Source organism: Ambystoma mexicanum, chromosome 11, assembly GCF_040938575.1.
Source record: "Ambystoma mexicanum isolate Mex_15411 chromosome 11, UKY_AmexF1_1, whole genome shotgun sequence".
NCBI classification, from domain to species: Eukaryota; Metazoa; Chordata; class Amphibia; order Caudata; family Ambystomatidae; genus Ambystoma; species Ambystoma mexicanum.
This window is the reverse complement of record NC_090934.1, coordinates 572,682,837-572,703,937: the sequence shown is the minus strand read 5'-3', so window position 1 is coordinate 572,703,937 and position 21,101 is coordinate 572,682,837. Positions and strand designations below refer to the sequence as shown.

The 21,101-nt window shown below is 40.9% G+C and overlaps 1 protein-coding gene across 7 annotated transcripts in view; it reads left to right on the top strand.

The window, feature by feature from the left end:
• Positions 1 to 21,101, top strand: part of CTTN (cortactin) — a 382,583-nt gene that overhangs the window by 140,896 nt on the left and 220,586 nt on the right. For all 7 annotated transcript variants that reach the window (XM_069623419.1, XM_069623423.1, XM_069623421.1 and 4 more), the window contains exons 2-3: positions 4,886 to 4,969; positions 5,514 to 5,587. In XM_069623419.1, coding sequence (XP_069479520.1) covers positions 4,886 to 4,969; positions 5,514 to 5,587 — 158 coding nt within the window. The remainder of the gene's footprint in view (positions 1 to 4,885; positions 4,970 to 5,513; positions 5,588 to 21,101) is intronic.

The following is a 21,101-nucleotide window of genomic DNA, read 5'->3' as shown; positions in this document are numbered from 1 at the left end:
TACAGCTATTGTTAGATAGGAAAGGTTTACCTGCTCTTATTAATTTACAGGTATAAGCTGTAGTGGAAGCTAAGGAGTTAACTTGTTTGGTGAAAGACATGGTGGAATCGAGATAGAAACCTAGTGTTTTTACTTCTCTCGAAACCTTAATGCTATTGCCATCTATGTTAAACATGGAGTAGTCCTTGCCTAACTTGTTAATATTGGCCTGCGTGCCCTGGATAATCAGCTCCGTCTTATCATTCAGGCAGAGGCCATGGGATGCCATCCATGCCTGAATAATGAGGTACACCCTATTCACCAACTCCCTGTCCTTGCTGTTATCCCCAGAAAGCGGGAGGAGAATCTGTGTATCATCTGCATAATTAGTGTAGGTGATACCTAGAGGGGTTTAGTGAATATGTTGTATAAGGTCGGAGAGACACAAGAGCCTTGGGGGACTCCGCACGTGATTGGTGAAGGGTCGGCTGCTGCTGAGGGGGAAAAGACTCTCAATGTTCTCTTGCTCAGGAAGGATTCAATCCATTTGGTGGCATGGGTGGAGAAGTGTGCGGCAGTGTCCAGGTGTTTGCAAAGGACCTTGTGGTCCACCAGATCGAAAGCAGCTGAGAGATCAAGTAGAAGGAGGAGTGCTGTCTTACCTTGATCTCTCAGTTCATCTATTTGGGTCTTTAAATCAATGAGGGGAGTTTCAGTTCCATGGAGTGGACGGAAACCAGATTGTCTAGCTCCCAATAGATTTTGAAGTTCAAGGTGTCTTTGAATTTGTGTATAGGCAACCTTGTCTAGTATTTTCAGTAAGAACGGTACCGTAGTAATGGGCCGATAGTTGGTATGGATGAAGGGGTCTAGTCTGCTTCTTGAGAACTGGGAGCACCCAGGATTGTTTTAGGTTAGCCGGGATGTTACCTGTGGCGAAGAGAGCCGTTTATCAGTTTGGAAATGAATGGTGAGAGGTCTCTGGCAGCATCTTTTATAAGTTGTGCTGGGCAGATGTCACCTTTGCAATTTGACGGTTTGAGGGAAAGGATGGTTTTCTTTAACTCTAGGGTGGTAGTTTTAGTGAAGGAGAATTTGTTAATTGGGTCGTTGGTGGTGTCATTGAGTGGCGGCTTATTTGGGAGGTTTAAGGATTCTTTTTTTTTTTTTTTGGATTTTATTTTGCAGCGTGGTAATTTTATTTTCTAGGGCAGTTTGGATATCTGTACACCAGGTCTGGTCCTTAATGCAGGTATCTGGTGTGGCAATGGGAGACTCAAGTTCTTTCAGGATGGAGAAGAGTTCCTTCATGCTTGAGCTAGAGTTGGCAATGCGAACATTGTAAGAGTTACGCTTTGCTAGGCAGATTTCATTTTTGTAGTGCCGAGAGATGTTAGTTAAGTTAACTTTGTTCTCCTCGGTTGGACATAGTTTCCAGTCAGATTAGCATTTTCTTTTGGTTAAGCGCAGGGCCTTAAGTTCTGGCGTGAACCACTTGTTTAAATGTGCCTTGGGTTTACTTGTTCGCATTTTGAGTGGGGCGACTTTGTCCATAGTGGTACGCATGATATTGTTGTATTCGTTGACCAATGCGCTAAGGTCGAGGTTGTCTGGCAGTGCATTTAAAGTTGGAAGGATCAGGGGAATAATATCTACTGTGATATTCTTTTTGTTACTTGTGGGGCAGGGTGGAGCCACCTGTGGGACTGGAGAGGGTGGTTTAGTGGTTAGTAGGTTAAAGGACACCAGAGAGTGGTCGGTCCAGGATAAGGGCATGATAGAGGAGACTATGGCTGAGCAGTTGGAATCGGCGATCCAGTCAAGTATTCTACCCTTCACATGGGTAGCGGTGTTGACTTTTTGGGTTAGTCCTAAGGTGTTAAGGGTGTTGGCAATAGTTGATGCATGAACATCTGCTTGGTCATTGAAGCCAAGGTTAAAGTCCCCTAGTACCAGCAATTGTGAGGTAGTTTGGTATTATTGGACAGAAGGCTGTGCAAATCCTCCTCGAAGGTTCCAAGTGGACCTGGTGGTCTGTAAATTAGGTGAATAGATAGTTTGGGTATTGTTTATAGGGATTTTCGCAGTGAGAGTTTCACATGATTGTATAGTTATGGCAGGGGCTAGTCGTAATGATAGGTTTATTTTGGATATAATGACTATTCCACCTCCACGGGAGCCTTCTCGGTCCTGCCTGGATATAGTGTAACCGTTGGGAATCGCCAGCATGAGTGATGACCTGCCGCTCTTATGTAACCAGGTCTCGGTTATAGCAATAAAGTCTAGATTGGCTTCTATAATTAGGTCAGCTAGGTCGATTGCGTGTGCTACTAGTGACCTTGCATTAAGGAGTGCTCCCTTGAAGGAATGTCCTTTAGGGTCCAGATTAGTTGGGACAGAGTTTGATGAGATAGTATTTGTCTTGAACTTGACAGTTTGGGTATTTATGTTCACAGTTAGGGAGTGAGGGGGGTTGGGACCATTACCTATCCTAGTATGTTGGCCTTTCATTGTACGCTTTATAGCGGGAAGGGAACTTCTAAGTGGTTCATAAAGTTTATTAAGTCTGGCGCGTAATTTGAGGTTTCTCTCGTGAGTTGGAATAGGCTGAGAGGTATAGGCTAGTTGGCCTGATATGGTCTGGGGCAAGGGGCTGGTATGGCCAGTGTAGTTGAATACCTTGGGAGTGATAGGTGGGAGAGGAGGCGCGAGAGCTGACTTGCATAGGGGAGCTTCTGGATGGCACTTCTGGGTGCTGGGGGCATGAAGCGTGGCCATGACATTATAGTGTAGATATTAAGTAAACTTGACATAATGCAAAGCTATCCCTTTGACTAGCAATGCCACTTAGTGTGAGCAGACTAGGATTCCAGGCAGTCTAGGTTACTAGATGTCGGGTAACTATCTGACTAAGAACAGGCACGTTAAAATGCTAGGTGCATTTTACCAAGTGTGGCAGAGTCTATGCAGTCTAGATGCCACTCGCTAGTAGGGTCGCAAATCTGTAGGCACGAGTAGGCCGTGACTAAAGTACGTATCGTAGGGGACACCTAAATGCACCAGTCCCAACAAGGCTAAGATACAATGGATAAAGGCACATAAATATGGCTATCAAACAATGGCTAAAAATGCAGTGAGTAAGGGCACCTAGATGTAGGAATAAAACAATGACTAAAATATGTAGAATAGGAGGCACCTAGATGCACCAGTTCCAACAAAGGCTAAGATACAATGGATAAAGGCACTTGAATATGGCTATCAAACAATGGCTAAAAATGCAGTGAGTAAGGGCACCTAGATGTGGCTATCAGACAGTGACTAGAATGCAACGTATAGCTACCTTGTGGCAAGACAAATAGAGATACTTGGAGACTTTAACCATTTTTTTTACAAATCCTTGTCTGTCCTGGATGTACCCTACCCCATATAAACATTATCATTTGGATTGGCATTGCTGAGGATGTCACACTTCTATTTGTGTTATGTTTATTTTAGGGGACTCCCTATTGTTTGTAGTTCTGCCCCAGAGCCTTTCGATGTTTACCCAACCACTTGATAACTAATGAAATTTAGTTTCACATCCAGAATGAATTGGCAAGGGTATAATTGCTCGGCAATACCACACAAGCTTGCGTTTTTTATGTACTGGTGGTAACCCAAGCGAGCAGAATTTTGAGGTTTGTTCTTAATCCCCAGACCGTGAACTGTTCCAACATCTTAACAGCAACGTTATCCCTAAATGGTTTGCATCAATTAATGTTTTGTAGTTGGCTCGGGTGGAAATTACTAGTAAAATCATGTTTAATTCTATGCAACACAACTGCGGATAAATAGCCTCTCTGCAAGCACTTAAAAACCGTTACTTAAAATTTCATATTTTGGGACACCAATTTCAGGGATTCTGAATGGCAGAAGGCACACTTTTCTTTCCCTTTCTCTTTTCGGTGGGATCTTGAGGGGTGGGGGTAGGGGGGGGGATGGTAATTAGTTTAAGCTTCTTTTAGATTTCACATTTTGGCTATTTAATATTTTCGCATTTAAGATGTTTGTAGAGATGCAGCCCGGTGACAGAGGGGAGAGTACTTTACTTGGTGTTTTTTTTTAAATTTAATTTATTTTTTAAATAATAATTTTAAAATACATTTGTATTAAACATATAAAACTCTGTTGGTCCTACCTGCCACACTTTTTAAAACTCTAGTACGGATATTTTAAACCTAGGGCTGGGGGTGGTGGTGGTGGTGGTGGTGGTGGTGGTGGTGGGGGGTTTGAGGGGGACTGTAAGAAAGCCATGGAACCTTTCATGGCCTGCAAACTCCCTGGCTTTAATTTCAGTGATCGCCTCCCACTGGTACTGCAGTTTTGTCAATAATCCCACAATCAATCTGAACTCTGAGCAGTTTTGTTGTCAGTAGGGTGGCTTGGTACACTAATGCTTTTCATTCAGAAATCTGTTTGCCACCGGAGGTTTGCAAGTTGTAATCTGCGTTGATCCATTCTATATTTAATTCTCTAATGGCTAATAGTAGGAGTACTCTGGATATAGTTTACAAAACCGGCTACCTGCACCTAGAGACAATTCTGTTAATGAGTTTAAGTGTACTGATTGTAAAGAGAGGCAGTGAATGAATTGGCCCGCTGTTTTGAACTTATTGCTTTGGGCGTTCTTCTAATTCACCATGGGTGACCACCACTATATTTGCTGTGTCTAGAATGTCAGACCTTTACTTTGCTTACTTTATTTCTTCACTGCCAGAATTAAACTGCGTATTAATCCTGGCTCCATTACAGTTACAAAAGAGATCAGTAGTGTCTGCACAAAACACCTACTGAAAGCACTGTGTATCCTGTTGGAAAAAAACAGGGACTTCTTTCATCTGTGTAACATGAGAAACTCTTATTTCAGATGTGGAAGGCTTCTGCAGGACACTCCTTTTCGGTTTCCACGGAAGATGGAGGGGATGACTGGGAGACTGATCCTGATTTTGTGGTAAATATTGGCGTTTCTCTTCCATTTCTTTTTTTGTGTGGTCGCTTCAGAGACATTGCTAGCACGTGCCTGGATAAGAGCGCTTACAAAGGAAGGTATTCCGCTATACATTTTGGACACATCAATGGCTCTCCGCCATGAATAACTGTTTCTTTTAAATTGATCACAAAAACAAGGTAATGAGTAGCCTTGATTTGGTTCAAATCAAAGTGCTGTCCTACCCCATGCAGTCCTTTGGCAATTGGTAAACGTAGAATATATAGAATTTGAGGAAGATGTTGACTGATGAGGATTCTCATCATTATCTTGACGTTTCCTCTCCAGAGAGGTTTAGTCCTATATTCCGGTTGCCATGCAAAGAATGCACTGCACCTTCCCCATCTCGCCCCCATCCCTCCACCATCTTCCCGCTTCGTAGAAAGGGATGGCAGCTCGGGTCATTTTGCAGTCTTTCTGCATAGTTTACATCCCTATGCTCTAATCCTTTAATTTACTTTGCAGTGGTCCTGTCCACATCTTCTCTTTTGTTTCTATTTTTTTGCAGAATGATGTAAGTGAGAAAGAGCAAAGGTGGGGTGCCAAAACAGTACAAGGATCCGGCCACCAGGAGCATATAAAGTAAACACCTTATTTATCTTTGAGCATTTTGTTTTCTTTTGTTGTTGTATTACTTGCACGTGTCCATTTGAAATGTAAAGGAATACAGCTTGTCCTGTAAAATTGCCATAAGACCTCAACATCACTATTAGAAACATGTGGGTGAAATTATTTGCACAATCATTCGAGTTCAGAAACAGACTAGAACACGGGTGTGTGATCTGTGTCTCGCCAGATGTCGTGGACTAATTCAATGATCCCACACCACTGACCGGGCTGGGTAGGGTTGATTGGGGGGGGGGGAATTGTAGTCCAAAACATCTGCCAAAAGTTCCAGATACATGCTCTAGAATATGCCACGTGTACTGATTAGTGACAAACTCTCCTTTCATTAATTGGTATTTTGTGCTCCAAACTCGCAGCTTGGTTTCTAGATTGACACATCTTGACAGTGTAATGCATGTCACGGTAGGAATGGGGCCAACATTCAAATCGGTTGATGGTGCGGCGGGGGGGGGGGGGCTAAAAAGCAATGCAAGGAAAAGGCAGCAAGCCTTACTGTGAATTTCTACGGGTTGTGTTTTTACTTTTTTGTCACACATTTATTGATTTTGTTGTGGTAACATAATCAAACTTCGTCATCTTGATGTTCCTCACCTTATCCGGCTCCTTCCATCTGCATATCGGAACCATTACATTCTTATTTCCCAGTGCATCATAAATAATTTACAAAAGGGGGTTTAACACTTAAATCAAGCCACATCTAGATCTGTCAAGTACTATATTCCCATATCTATTGAGCCATAATTAATTATTGCTTTACGCAGATGAAGTGCTAGAGCTTTGAATTTGTTTGGTATAGACAGTCTCACCGGGCACATCACGTTCCTATTTTCTTTAGCAAGGAAGTCCATGAACATTCCCCATTTTTATCAAACGCCTCTATTTCCATTGATGTTTGTAGTAAGCTTCTCTTTTGAAGAATGAGCCATACTTTGTCACCATTCAGTGATTTAAATTGATTTTTATTTTTTTGCCGGGTAGTGTGTTTTCCATGGTGCTCAGGAGCAGATTTTAGAATTCGGCACATCCATCCTTTGCATCCAGAAATTCTCAGTGCGTTCAGGTCTAGCAACATAATACCAGGCTCCCATGGAACATGTAGAACTCCTGCAACGTTGTCAATTGTCTTGCCAATTTCTTCCAAGAATTGTTCTACTGTGGGCGCTCAAACCAAATGTGCATTAGTGAGCCCCTCCCCCTGCAGTTTTGCTGACATCTATCGGATTGACATGGGGATATGTAAGCTACTCTCTGGGTCCTCTAGCTTTTATTTAAGTTTGTGCTTTGTCTGTGCATACCTGGTGAAGCCCTCTTAATGTTAACATGGACTTCTTTCCTTTCTTGCATTGTAACAGTTCTAAGTAGATCTGTTTCCCAATTAGCCCTTTGGGCCGGATCACCGGTACTTTCCAGAATTATATAAATGTTTGAAGTGAGACCCTTCGGCGATGGATAAGTGGTCATGAGTTTCTCAAAGGGACATAGGGTGTGTCTTGTGTGTGTATCAACCAGTTGCACAATTGCATATGTTTGACCTGTTTGACCTGTCGGCTTCCCGAATTGCATTCGGGGAATGATTTGATGAAGCCTTCTCTGAACATATGAAGTATACACCATCATCTTATCTCTCAATTTACTGAAGGCGTTCTCTCTTCTAGCTGGTTCGAAGTTGGAATCATGTATTGGAGTACATTGAGTGGGCAGGCTCTGCCTTTATTGCTAAATCATCCCATACCTCCAGTTTAGACCTAGCCACTGGGCTAATCTATAGCGATGCTGTTATTGATAGACTTGGGAAGCTGTACCCATCATCACAAGTAGTCCAATGCATCTGCTGACTCCTTGGCCCACCATGGTTTTCCTTTTTTTTTTTTTTTTTTTTTGTTGAACTCTTTATTTAGCATTATAGAAAACAAGCTTCAGTACAACAAGCATTTTACCATAACAAAACGTCCATATCGGAAAACTCATAAAACAGCAGAACTAAAGATAATCAAAGTCTAACAATATGGACCCCCAAACCAATAGTAAAATAACATTTTCGAATTCCAAAAAAGAGTCATGACACCTAACCACAAAGACAAGACAACACAAAGACACACACGAAACAGTCCTACACCATCCCCCATTCAACCAATAGGCCATCAAATCCTGGAACCCATGCATTCAACCATACAGGTCATTAAAAGGTCCCCAAATCTGATGATAACTTCCTTCCATTCCTTGACCAAAAAGCATAACCTTCTCATATTTCAACAAGACTTGCATGCAATGTTCCTTCTAATTATTTTTCTCTATGTGCAGAACTGGTTTGCTGTTGTGCGCACATTATTTTCCATGTGCACAACTGACTAATGAGCTAAGCCCCTTTGTGAGCATGCGTATTTAGTGAACTACCGTCGCAGAAAAGAGTTTGGAAAGGAATTTCCTTTTCCCAGCCACTGCAATTCTTGACAAATCGTACAACACTTTTTCCAAACACATAGGCTAAAATAGAATATGTCATATGTGATTTAACCGAAAAGTCATCAACCAGCCCAAGACTTCAAAATCTGCAAGAGTACCTTGCAAATGTTTTATGCCACTGGAAAATCACTCATGTGTACTACAAAACACAAATATCTCTTGTCATAAACTGATGTGGCTGTCAAGAAATTCAGACAGAATACATTTGCCGATGGATAAATGGCAATTAAAAGCAATGTGTCAAAAAAACATGCTGATAGGAGTTCAAGTGCCACTTTAATTAAGTACTTCAACGGCCTGGAGAACATGCTTCTAATAATTTGTGTAAGGATGATAATTGCATCAGAATAACTGCACCTCAGAATATGATGATCAAATATTCCTGTGCCTCTGCTTGCTATCCACATTACATTGTCCTTTGGGTAGTGATAACACCAGCCTTACAGTTGGGAGACATATACACCATCCATTTGTACTCCCTAAAAATAAATGAAAATGTGCCCAACAAAAACGAGAAACAATGAACATTTTGTTGCTTCAACCTACAATGCTCCACTGATATTTTTACGAATTAGTGACCAATAGAGCAGTGGCATAGGAAGGAACTCTAATAATATTAATGCCTGATCTCAACAGGAATTTTAAGGGGAAGAAAATCTCTTAATAAGCAGAAAGTATCCCTATTGGCAAAGCTGATCCCTGAAAAATCATTTGACTCCAAGTAGGGAGCAAAATCTGATTAGAGCCGTGCTTGTTACCCTGACATAGAAAGTGAAATGACAGGGCACATAATGTAGTCTATAGTTTTGCCCACACTTCCGCACCAGTCTAGACAAATTAAACCAGTGCTTTATTGAGGTTTATTATGGATCCCGGTGTAAGAAAATCACTATATATATATATATATATATATATAATTTTTTTTTTTCTTTATTTGCATTTAGTTTGTTTGCAAGAATAAATTTGAGTAGAACCTTTGCAAAAGAACATATAAAAATCCATATACAAACATTCAAAAGTTTCCTAGCTTCACATTAGCACATTAATATCTAGCTCATCATTTACAGCTTTCATAAGCTATAAAAAAAGAAGAAAAAGATTACCGATAGATTTGCCATGTAAGCAATTCATTCTCCGCACAAAATGAGTTCTTTTTCAATGTGCTTACAAAAAACTTACTAATTCATAGATTAGACGGTAATGAACTCCTTGCATCATTCGAGACCATAGGAACTCGAGGCAATCCTCATACCCAATATTAACAAATTTCATGAATCTTGCTGTACAAGTTTTTTTTAAAGTGGGGGCAATAAAGTATGAGATGCTTCAATGTTTTGCATGGTTCATTGCATTCATCGAATCGACATCCCACAAAGGAAGTAATGGCATTCATTTTCCAGTTCTTAGTTCGGTCTCTAGTATGGTAAAGATTAAATCTAAATCGAATATATGCCTTCCTGGTAATATATTATATATATATATATATATATATATGTGCCTTTTTTAAATTAATGGAATCAAATCTCAAGCGATACAACAGATTGAGTCCCTTCTTCTGTTACTATGGATCCCTCTTCATTAATTCTTTGTTATACGTTAAATAGGATGCAGGGAGATGCTAGAGACGATACAGAGCACATGTGTTTACTGTGAAACATGCCTTTGATCAAGAAATAACTAGGTTGAAACAAGAAAAAAGCTACTGTATAAGAAAGTTAAAAAAACGATTATAAATTATGATACACGCCTACAAAGTAAAAATAAAATCTCTCAGAAATACAAACGATTGATGAATTGTATAAGACGCGAAATAAGGATAAATGATAATCAGCGTATTTTAAAAAGCCTACTATCGAAAGACACTCGCCAATTATGGGCGATGATTAATAATACTAAGAAGTTAGAACAGACCGAACGAAGTACTGCTGTGTCTGCCGAGGCGTGGAGAAGTATATATATCTCATAAGTTTAAATTACCTTTATTATTTGTTGACATTAATTCAGGTATTCTGGATACAGTTATTTCTGATAAGCTTTGTTTTACTAAGGAAGAAATAGTTGATGCTATTAAAACTTTGAAATCATCAAAAGCAGCGGGTTCTGATGGAATACCTCCGTGCGTGTTAAAAGACGATCCAATCTTCTGGGCTGCTGTGTTTTATACAAAATTTAAGATGATCATTGACACTAATACAATTCTGGACTCATGGCGAACCACGATCATTATTCCAATCTACAAAAAAGGCGATCCTAATGATCTGGCAAATTTTCGTTCTATTGCTATAATGGATGCCTCTGCGAAAGTTTTTTCTATACTTTTGGCAAAAAAACTTCAAATATTTATTGATGATAATGACATCTTTTCTAAAAACCAAACCGGCTTCAGAAGAAATATTGGAACGTCTCTTAATGCCCCTATATTAGCACATTTATTTGCTAAATCCAAAATACCAGACACAGGGTCACTATATCTCGCATCATTAGATTTAACAAACGCGTTTGACTGTGTCATACGCGAATTACTTTGGACCAAATTACTTATTATGGGTTTCCCGAGAAATTTGATTCAGCTTATAGCAATGTTGCACACTAACACCTCCTTTCAAATTAGAATAAATAGGACAGGCCTTTTGACCCCCTGCATCTCGACTGAAATGGGTTTTATACAGGGGTGCAATTTGGCCGCAACCCTATTCAATTTATATTTAACTGATATGGACAATCTTTGGATTGGAAAGGATATGTTTCCTCCCAGATTAGATGAACTAAAAATAAATTGTCTAATTTTTGCTGGCGATATTGTCATTCTTGACAAAACACCCTCTGGTCTGCAGTTAAAGTTAGATCATTTTCAGATATATGCTGAGAAACATAATCTTATGGCGAATATAAACAAATCACATGTTATCATTTTCCATAATGGGGAAAAAAAAGAAAAAAGTTTATTTTTGGACGCTGAATGGAGGTAGATTGGAAACGGTCAACTCAATAAAGTATCTAGGATACTCATTAGCAAATAATTACTCCTTTAAATCATGGCAAGAGCTCTTATCTAAAGCACGCTGGCTGCAATCGATGATGAGAATCATTTACAGAAAATATTGCATGTTTTCAATTTTACCTTTAAAGGAATTCTATTTACTAAAAGTCGAACCTATCTTGTTGTATGGCTTGGACATCTGCCTAACGAATGTTGATTCGATTCTAAATAAAATCCAAGGAATTCTTTGGAAAAAAACCTTAGGCCTATCATTGGCCCTACCAAATTCAATTATCAGGCAGGAAGTAGGCATATCATCGCTAGCGATGAAATGGAAATCCCGTAAACTCTCCTGCTATACAAAAATGCTTTGTCCTCCCAAAAACACACTATATCAAGACCTAAATAAGATACTAATGAATGGAGCTGTTCCCTCAATGGAATTGTTCAAGAGTGAAATGAACCTATTATTAAAGCAGATTAATGTTAGAACAGAAGACCTTATATTAGGCCTGGCAAGAAACAAACGTAAATTACATGAGTGGGATTGGATGTTAACTTTGGACCAAAATACTGAGTACACTCTTTATAATGAGTATGCCTCTAGACCGCGAAAGTGGGGTACATGTCCTCATTATCTCAAGATATGTCCATGTAATAAAATAAGAAATGTCTACTTAAGATTTAGACTAAATCAGTTTGGAACTGTTGAATGCATGCAGAAATGGGATAATGTAAGGCATCGATATCCGGCCTTAAATTGTCGATTTTGTGAAAATATAATGCAGAGAAACAATTAAGCACCTTGTGGTTTACTGTCCACATTTTGAGCAACTCACTTATTTTATTGGATGATTATGCACCCGGACCCACTGTTATAGAAAGGGTTTCATTTTGGGAACGATGTATGCAGGGTGTTAGTATGCAGATGATTCTTGCCTTAACTAGATTGTTATATAAAATCAATGAACAATTGGAAAGTAAAAACTTAAATATAACATAAAATTAATATTGACACGAACAAATTTACTTTTGTAAATGATGTACATATAGTATGAACTTATAGTGGTTCTATGAATTTTGTAGGTGCATACAGATACTGGTTTTTAAAAAGTGAGATCATTGCAGGTGTAATTGTGAAAAGTACTTATATGCATAAATGAACAGATGTAAATTAGCAAACTGTGTTTAATGAAAAAACTGAATATGATTAGTAATTTGTATAGCAAACTGAAATGATAGCTGTTTTATTTGTTTTATGTTAAAGTAATGTTTTGTAAACAAACGCTATGATAATACTGTTTGTAAAAAGTTTATTATAAAATATAAACTGTAAACAACTTTTTAAATAAAAAAAAAATAAAAATAAAAAAATACAGAGCACATGGTTATATTGAAAAGCCCTCAGCAGCTGAGCATAGAAAGAAGAAGGTGCTGTAGTCCAGACGGGTACTAGAATGTCCTATCCCTTAGCAAACAAGCAATACATTTCCTTCAGTGTACTGCCAAAATGGTTTTTGAAATGTGCTGCTTCGCTCATCACCCATAAGGAGTGATGACCTGTGTTCTTCCACCCATACCCTTCCCCGAACCCTGTGCTAGCTTCAATACCAGTTGATGGAGCACTGTAAAATGCGAGGGATTGTAGCAGTAAACACTGACTGGGATTTTTGCAGACCCACTATACTTTGCAAGCAAGGCATATTTAATGCCTCAACATATTATGTGCATTTTAAGAATGTTATGACTCTGCATGTACGCAATTCTTTTGCAGTGCATACATGATTGTTTGCAACATACCCCAACCTTATATCATTGAAACTGTTTTTGCATAGCAGCGAGTTACCATATAATGTGTGACGGTCTGTGCCCAAAGGATCTCTGAACACTTGGAATAGAGGCAGATTGTGTGAAAAGCATTCTCCTGTCTGAATATCCAGTGTCCTGATACTATGGACAAGTAATGCCAGGCATAGTCAATACCCATTCTCCATTGTAGGCAAAGTAAATGATATTGCAATGTTGCTCTCCACTTAGAAGGTAATGTTAGTAATACTAAAGTAGGAGACGCTGAGCATCACATTTGTCTTCACAAAATCCTTACAGGGCAAATTCATATTTGAGTTTTATAATGCGTTAACTTACAAGGGGGCCACTTCAAAGCACTTGCGTGACATATGTACAAAGAAGAGGAAGTATGGGATAAGGTTACACATCCAGGTAGCCTGCTTACTTACAATGAGTATCTGATATTTTAGCTGGTAGTTCAAATGTATTATTGTGTGGGTGACGCTTTTGGTAAGGCACAAGGAGTAACAGATATTCTGACATGTGAACGTTATTCATATTATTCATATTACAACAAACATAAAACAAGTGGATGTAGGTACACGTCTGCTAACATTTCACAGAGCTAAGAGAGGCGGAGTCAAGGTTGTCCGGTATTATCTTAATGTGTTCTGGGGCAGAGTCATAAGGTCAAAGTGTGGTTCAATCAAGCTTAGGAATCATGGGTGGGGAGGGAACATTATTTGGTTAATGTGTCCAGGGGGCATATCTTGGTTAGATTCTTCTGTTCATGGACCCAGTTTTTCATATTCGTTTTAACCTGTAAGTGTGTGTATTTTGCTATTAGCGATTTTAAGTGTTTACGGTCCCCCCTGCATAGTAGTGTAAAGCAAATTAGCAGAATATCAAGACTAGGTGCTTATTTTTCGAGAAAGCAAATTTCAATTAATGTGGCTTGTGCCTTATTAAATATTTTTGAAAAGGCGAAAATTGTCTGTGTGCGCTGGTAAAAATCTTCTGAGCGGCACCCAGAAGGATGCAGGGCAAGCGCACATGCGCACAGCTTAGAGGGAACACTGCTTGCATGTCAAAAAGCCAATCCTTCACACCCGGTTTCTTCCTAGATTTCCAAACTCGTAAGATCTGTTTCATCGCCAAGACCATAACTCTGTTAATCCAATCCGCACCCTTCCTAGCCCTTTTGGACAACAATATGGTCGAAAGGAATGTGCGTGGAAGTTTCTCCTCCAACACAAGATCCAACCTGTCCAATACATTGGACCAAAAATCAGAAACCCTCGAGCACATCCATAACATATGCATCAAAGTACCTCCACCACCTCCACAGCCCCAACATGAATCAGAGTCCGATAGACCTAACCATCTTAGACGGTGTCCAATACAACCTATAGAGGACCCTCTGTCTAATGTACCTCAATTGCAAATCCATCTTTGCTTGCACCCCCACATGAAGCAAATAATTCCACTCCTTAACACGGATATCTGCACCCACCTCATCCGTCCATGACAAGCGAAGTCTGTCCCAAGCCCTCTCATCCACCTCATCCAACGGCATCAATCCCATGTACGTCGAAACCACATACGAGGCCGAACGGTGAAGTCCACATAATGAAGGCCTCTCCTCCATAATCCCGCCATCCAACATTCCAGTCCGTTCAATAGTGCATTCAGAGCATCCTAACGACATTTCTCCCTAGCACCAATTCCAAAAGACATTCTCAATTGGTCAAAGGGAATCATATGACCGTTCAACCCCACGTCACGAATACGAAGAATGCCCCTATTGATCCAGCTCTTCCAGCATAAGGGCTTGTTTGCCAACTGTAAACGTGCATTATGCCACAATGAAGCATCATAGTGCATCCAAGCATTTCCCCCATCAATTTCTATAAAGCGCAATATCGCCTCCTTGGTAGCGCACATCGTAGGTAACGTTTTCACCGAAGACGGTACCTTCAACATAGAATATATATCTCTAAGAGCATAAGATAAAAATTGGGAACCCTCAATAACATTCCAAATGGGAACATAATCATGGTCAGAATAGAAGTATGAGGTCGATTCTATTTTCAACAAAAAACCCACACAATACTTTGCCAAGTTTGGGTAACCAAATCCCCCATCCTTCACAGGACGTTACAAAATATATCTAGGCACTCTAGGTCGTTTACCAGCCCCCCAAAGAAAGCCCTGAAATGCTTTGTCAACGGGAGCAAGTATTTTTTTTTGTGAATTTTAAGGGGATGGATTGTATGACATAAAGAATTTTTGGTAAAAGAACCATTTTAATTGCATTGATCTTGGCCCATAATCCCATCTTCAACTGGTTCCACTTCAATATGTCCCTAGTAATCACCCCCAATATTCGCGACACATTAAAAGCTGTCAGTCTTTTCAAATTTCGGACCAAGGAAACACCCAAGTACCTCACAGCCTCCGTCTCCCAGTGGCAGTTCCATGATCCTAAAACATCACGTGGGACATCTACATCCAAGGGGAAGGCCACCGTTTTACCCCAGTTTATCTTGTGGCCCGACAAACGACCCACTTCTACAAACACCTGTGTGAGTCTCACACATCCCTCCGCTGGATAAAATAATTCATCAGCGTAGCACAGAACTTTCTCATTATCTCCAAACTGAAGACCACGAAGACCCCTATCCTGAATCAAGTACAAAATAAGGGGTTCCAGTGCCAGATTAAACCGGAACGGAGACAACGGACAGCCCTGTCTAGTCCCCCTGGGGAACGAGAACGAAGAGGACATAGCCCCATTAACCCACACCTTCTCACTAATACCATAATTCAATGCTTGTATATTGTAAGGAATGTGGCACCAAATCCCATCCTCTCGAGTTTGATAAAGAAAAGACCAATTGACCCTGTCAAAGGCCTTTTCCGCATCCATAAAAAGCAACAGGGTATCTTGAATTCTCGTTTTCGGTAGACTCATGACATCAATCAACGTTCTAATATGGTCGTAGCCATCAGTTTACCAATGCACCCATCCAGTCTATTCGTCAATATCCTAGTGAAAATCTTGAGATCCACATTCAGAAGAGAAACCGGCCTGTAATTCTCACATTTTTTACCTTCTTTCCCTGATTTTGGAAGGACGACCACACAAGCCTCTTTCACAGAGGGGTAAATTATCCCATTTCTCATAAAACCATTGTACAATGGGCACAGGAATGGTATCAGCACACCACTCAGCGTCCGATAAAATTCTACGGGAGACCGTCTAATCCTGGTGACTTACCCTCAGCGAGTTGCCTAATCGCCACCAACAGTTCCTCCTCCGTAATAAGACTACCTACCATCACAGACTGGTCTGCACATAAACTCGGCATGGCAATCTTATCAAAAAAGGAGTCCATGTCAGCCTGAGACGGGAATTGATCCTCGCAATATAACGTATCATCAAATTTGCTGAAACTTTCACAAATCTCACTTTTTTTTGACAAAATAATTACCATCGTTATCCAAAAGTTTCTGAACAAAAGAGTTATCTGTTAGGCCCTGCAACCTATTCGCCAGAAGTCTCCCATTTTTGTCACCTTGCTCACAGAACGTTTGCTTCATAAAGAACATGCCCTTTTCATATTGTATATCCATTTTTTGTTTGAGCAGTTCCTTAAGCCTCTCAACCACCCTCCTATCATCCGTACTCTTAGAAACTGCAAAATTCTTTTGTGCCACCTCCAAATCTCCTTCCAATTTCCAAAGTTCAATCATACCTTCCTTCCTAGCTCGGGATGTAACATTCATCAACTCTCCTCGCACGGTCGCCTTATAACTTTCCCAAACCATGACATCAGAAGCCGAGCCAACATTAATATCAAAAAAGTTCCTCGTAAATTCCTCCAGAGATTCAGCTACCCCCTGTTCCTTTAAAATATAAGTTTTGAGTCGCCACCTGGAGAACTCTGGTCTCGTATGTCCTATATTCAATTGCATTATCATCAAAGAGTGATCCAAAATACTTCTCTCCTTAATTGATGCATCCTGCAACGTGTCCGCCAACCTATCAAACCAAGAAATAATCAATTCTCGAATGGGAGTCATGCACTGGTAAATAGAATGAGAACTCCCTCACATCCGGATTAAAAAACCTCCAAGCATCAATTAAATTCAAGCTATCCGCAAACTCCCTAAAGGATCTACTTGCGCTTTCGGCAGTGAATCTACATTGGGCCGAACGGTCCATCTTCCCGTCCATCACACAATTGAAATCACCCCGTAATATCATGTATTCCCCGCCCATCTCCCTCAGAAGCAACGACAACTTCCCAAAAAAAGGACCAACACTAGTACATGGTCCATAGATGGAGCCTATCGTGATCAATCTATCCTCATATTTAACATCTAGAAGAAGTATCCGCCCCTCCTCAACCATTACCACCTTTTCTATCTGGAGCATTGAAACTTTCCGTAGGAGCACACACCCCTCTTGATTTGGAACCGTGGCAATTGTGAAAGGACTTAGCTTACCATTTATTTTTGAATAGATGAGTCGAATCATTTAGCAAATGAGTTTCCTGAACAAGTGCAATATCAACCTTTTCCCTCCTCAGTCTGTCTAACACTTCTTTTCGTTTCCTCGGAATGTTAAGGCCTTTGATATTCCAGGAACATATCCTTAGATCACCCATCAACACACTTTAACCAATTGAAATCCATCTTATTAACCTGCCAGAGGAGAAAGGAGGGTAGGTGATAAGACCGAATTGTGAAAACACTACAAGACAACACACAACAACACGAAACCACAAACTATCGCATATGAAGTCTAACAGTATACCCTGTAAAACTGCAGGGTGATTGTGAGCGTAGTTATGTACAAAAAAAGAAACAAAATCTTGAACCGCAATTGCCCCAGAACCCACACCCAATCATTATATAGTAATAATAGACCTCAGTAACCTTTCCCATACCACCTTCAATAATATTCATATCACCATTAAAAAAAAAAAAAAACCTGAACCACCCTCCCCCATACCACCCCATTCCATCCAAAACCCAGACCTATGTAAAAGACAGCAATGAAGAAGCCAAAATGCACATGACGCCTAATTGGCATACACCATTCCGCAAACCCTGCAATAATCTGACAATGTACTGTAAGATAACTTATCCAACTCCAAATGCAAACCCTAAAATGATAGATGCAACAGCCGTCCTACAACCTTACAGTGTCAAAAGTTCCCCTAGCCACCCACCCCCCATTCCATCCTCCCAATAGACCTGCCAAGGTGTGCACCGATACCCCAACCCATCCCATCAACTGCATCCTCCAATGCAACTCTGTGAGAGATAATTAGGCAGACCACCAGACACCTAATTACTAAATTAAGGCCCCAAACGTAGCATGTCACATCCATTAACCAAGCACAGGTCTTAAAAATATTTTAGCAATCGTGACACCCTCACAATTTCAGGACGTCAAACAACTATGACCCCGTCAGCCCCACGCATCCAGTTCCCCACCCGACCCTACAATGCTAGCTCAAATCGGCCCTATCCATGCGCAATAACCCATAGAAACCACATATCTATATCTCAACCAAGAACAGGAATCCAAGCAAAACAAAATGCAGTTTTTTAACCGCATCCCCAAAGCACAACAACAGAAGGAAGGAAATGGAGAGGGAAGAAAAGACAATTTTCCACCCACCGCATCCCAACTATTGACCCAGAACTATGAACAAAACCAAGCAGTGGTGAAACATGTCACCTAAAGAAACACTTAAATTGGTAAATGTATGCTCCAGCTTTCAGTGTACAGGCAAAGCAATTGTAGTCTGGAACACAATGTACCCATCTGCATCAATTGCACTCAATGTTCCAAAAATTTCAAACCCTTCGTGCAGTTCCCATGACCGAACAAGATGGTACCCCAAGAGCAGCCATGGCCGGCACGTTGGATCATACTTGAACAGGACAACCAGTTGTGGTGCACCCATGCCGTTGTTGAGTCTGGAGGAGTGAATTCCACCCCATCCGCAAATAGATAAGAGATAATGCCAAAACAAACGTACATCCAATTTGAATTACAAGTCTCCAAAGCAATGTCAGTGTTCACATGCCCCTCAGCGCTCCTCCGAACACTTTCTAACTCCACAACAGGATTCAGCTCCAATCCATAATACAGACCTGGACCAATCCACTCCATGCACAGACCCCATAGGATCGATAGCATAAAGTGTGTGGCTGCAGAAGCAACAGCACATGCACTAACAGAAAGGAAGGCAATGGGAGGTGGAACGAAGGGAATAGCGGGCTGTGAATGACAATTAGGCCTTAAAAAGCTGGTCCGCTAACACCACCCAAGTCCTTCACAGAATCCAGAGAGAGCCACAGGAGCATGAGCCAGTAGCGCCATTTTCAAAAGCACTTCTTTAAAAAAATTCCATTTGTTTGCACTGCACAGGGCCGACATCTTGGTTCACACATGTCATTATACGCAATGCAATGAAAATATGTCGTCGGAATCCAGCCGTTTTACAAGTTCTCACATATATTTGGGTTGGCGCGAGTGAGGCATCCCGAGAACAACGGTATTGCATCATGAAAACACCCGCTTTGTAGTCCATCTCGCAGCCCTGATAGTACTTAACAGGAACCATTCATTAACCCTGCATTTAACTTGCATTCAATCGCAAGACGGAGGGTGACATACGTGGCGCACTGAGATATGAGAAGAACATTATTTTCCACCGGTGCCAGCACATGCAAATAAGGAGATGCAGTATCATGTGGAGGAGCACCTGGGAGTAGGAAGCAGGAGAGGGAGGGAGGGAGGCCGTGAAGGAACTCGCAGCAGGGCCGGAGTCGATCGAACGCAATGCCAGCAGCATGAATAAGGAAGGGAGGCCCCATCATCACCTACCGTTTGATCCCAGTGAGCGCAGTTCGTAGAATCATACCTCACAGAAACAAGGCAGCTCCGTAGTACGCTGCGCTATTCTCCGACCCTACTCCATTAATCACGTCTTCTACGACATGACGCAACGTGAAACAATGAAGAAAAACACCATGGCCTTTCCTCCAACCGCTCCCGAGCACTGACTTGAATGTAAACAAACGCAGCAACGGATTTCTATATCCGTTACTTCTCAATAAAGATAATGAAACGAAGTAAATGGACAGTTCAATTAAAACTAAAAACAACTTATAGCAATCCCCCATAAAAATGACCGTTAAGGCACCAGTGCAAATCCAACTACATTGATAGTAAAATTATCTTTTCTTCTTAGATGACAACAGTCTCTGTGAAGTAGATGCAGTAGCCTCCATAGGTTGCTCCAGGTCCCCGTTGTCTTCAGCACTTTCCAGGTCACTTAAGAAGGCCTCAGCCCCCTTGCTATCATTAAAAGAAAACAGTCTGCCATCCTTAACCACACGGAAGATGGCTGGGTATATCATATAGTATCTAAGGTTTTTCAGCTTTGCCTTGTCTTTAGCAGCCTTGAACTCTCTTCTTTTATCAAGAACAGCCAGGCTAAGGTCTCCAAATATCATCAGTTTGTGGCCAGTCCAGGATAAATCACGTAATTCCCGAGCTTTTCTCAGCACCATTTCTTTAACTGGAGAGCACAGGAACTTAACCACAAAATGTCTGGGGCGCTGTCCTTGTGCTGGTTTTGGCGCCAAACTTCGATGTGCCCTCTCCAAGTCCAGATGTATCTTAGGGTCCAGTTTGAGTGTAGAGATCAGTATTTTTTCAATAAATTCCATGTGTTTGCCTCTCTCAATTTCTTCAGGAAGGCCAGCCACCCTCACATTGTTCCGCCTTGAAAATTTTTCCTGCGCAGAGAGTTTTAAAAATAATCTTTCATTTCTTGATTGTAGGTCTTTTATCTGGCTTTCCATCTTCTCCACTGCACAATCCAGAACATTCAAATGAGATTTAACTGTGTTGAAGTTTGAAGTTAGTTCAAAGTACCTCTCCTCTGCTCTAGTCATCTTGTCCTTGATCTCATTTACATCCAAAGTCAATTTGGTAAGCATTTCTAGGATTTTATCCTCTCTCTCATCAGGAGCCTTCTCTCCATCCCCTTTCTGTCTCTTTGCAGGTTGTTTTGTGTCAGGTGGGACTGGTTCAGCCATATCAAGGCAGGTAGGAAATCAGTCCAGGTGTAGGAGCTCAGCCTTCAGGCAGCCATCTCTGAAGCTGGCAGTTCTAGAATCCACCATGGTTTTCCTGATCCCACTTTG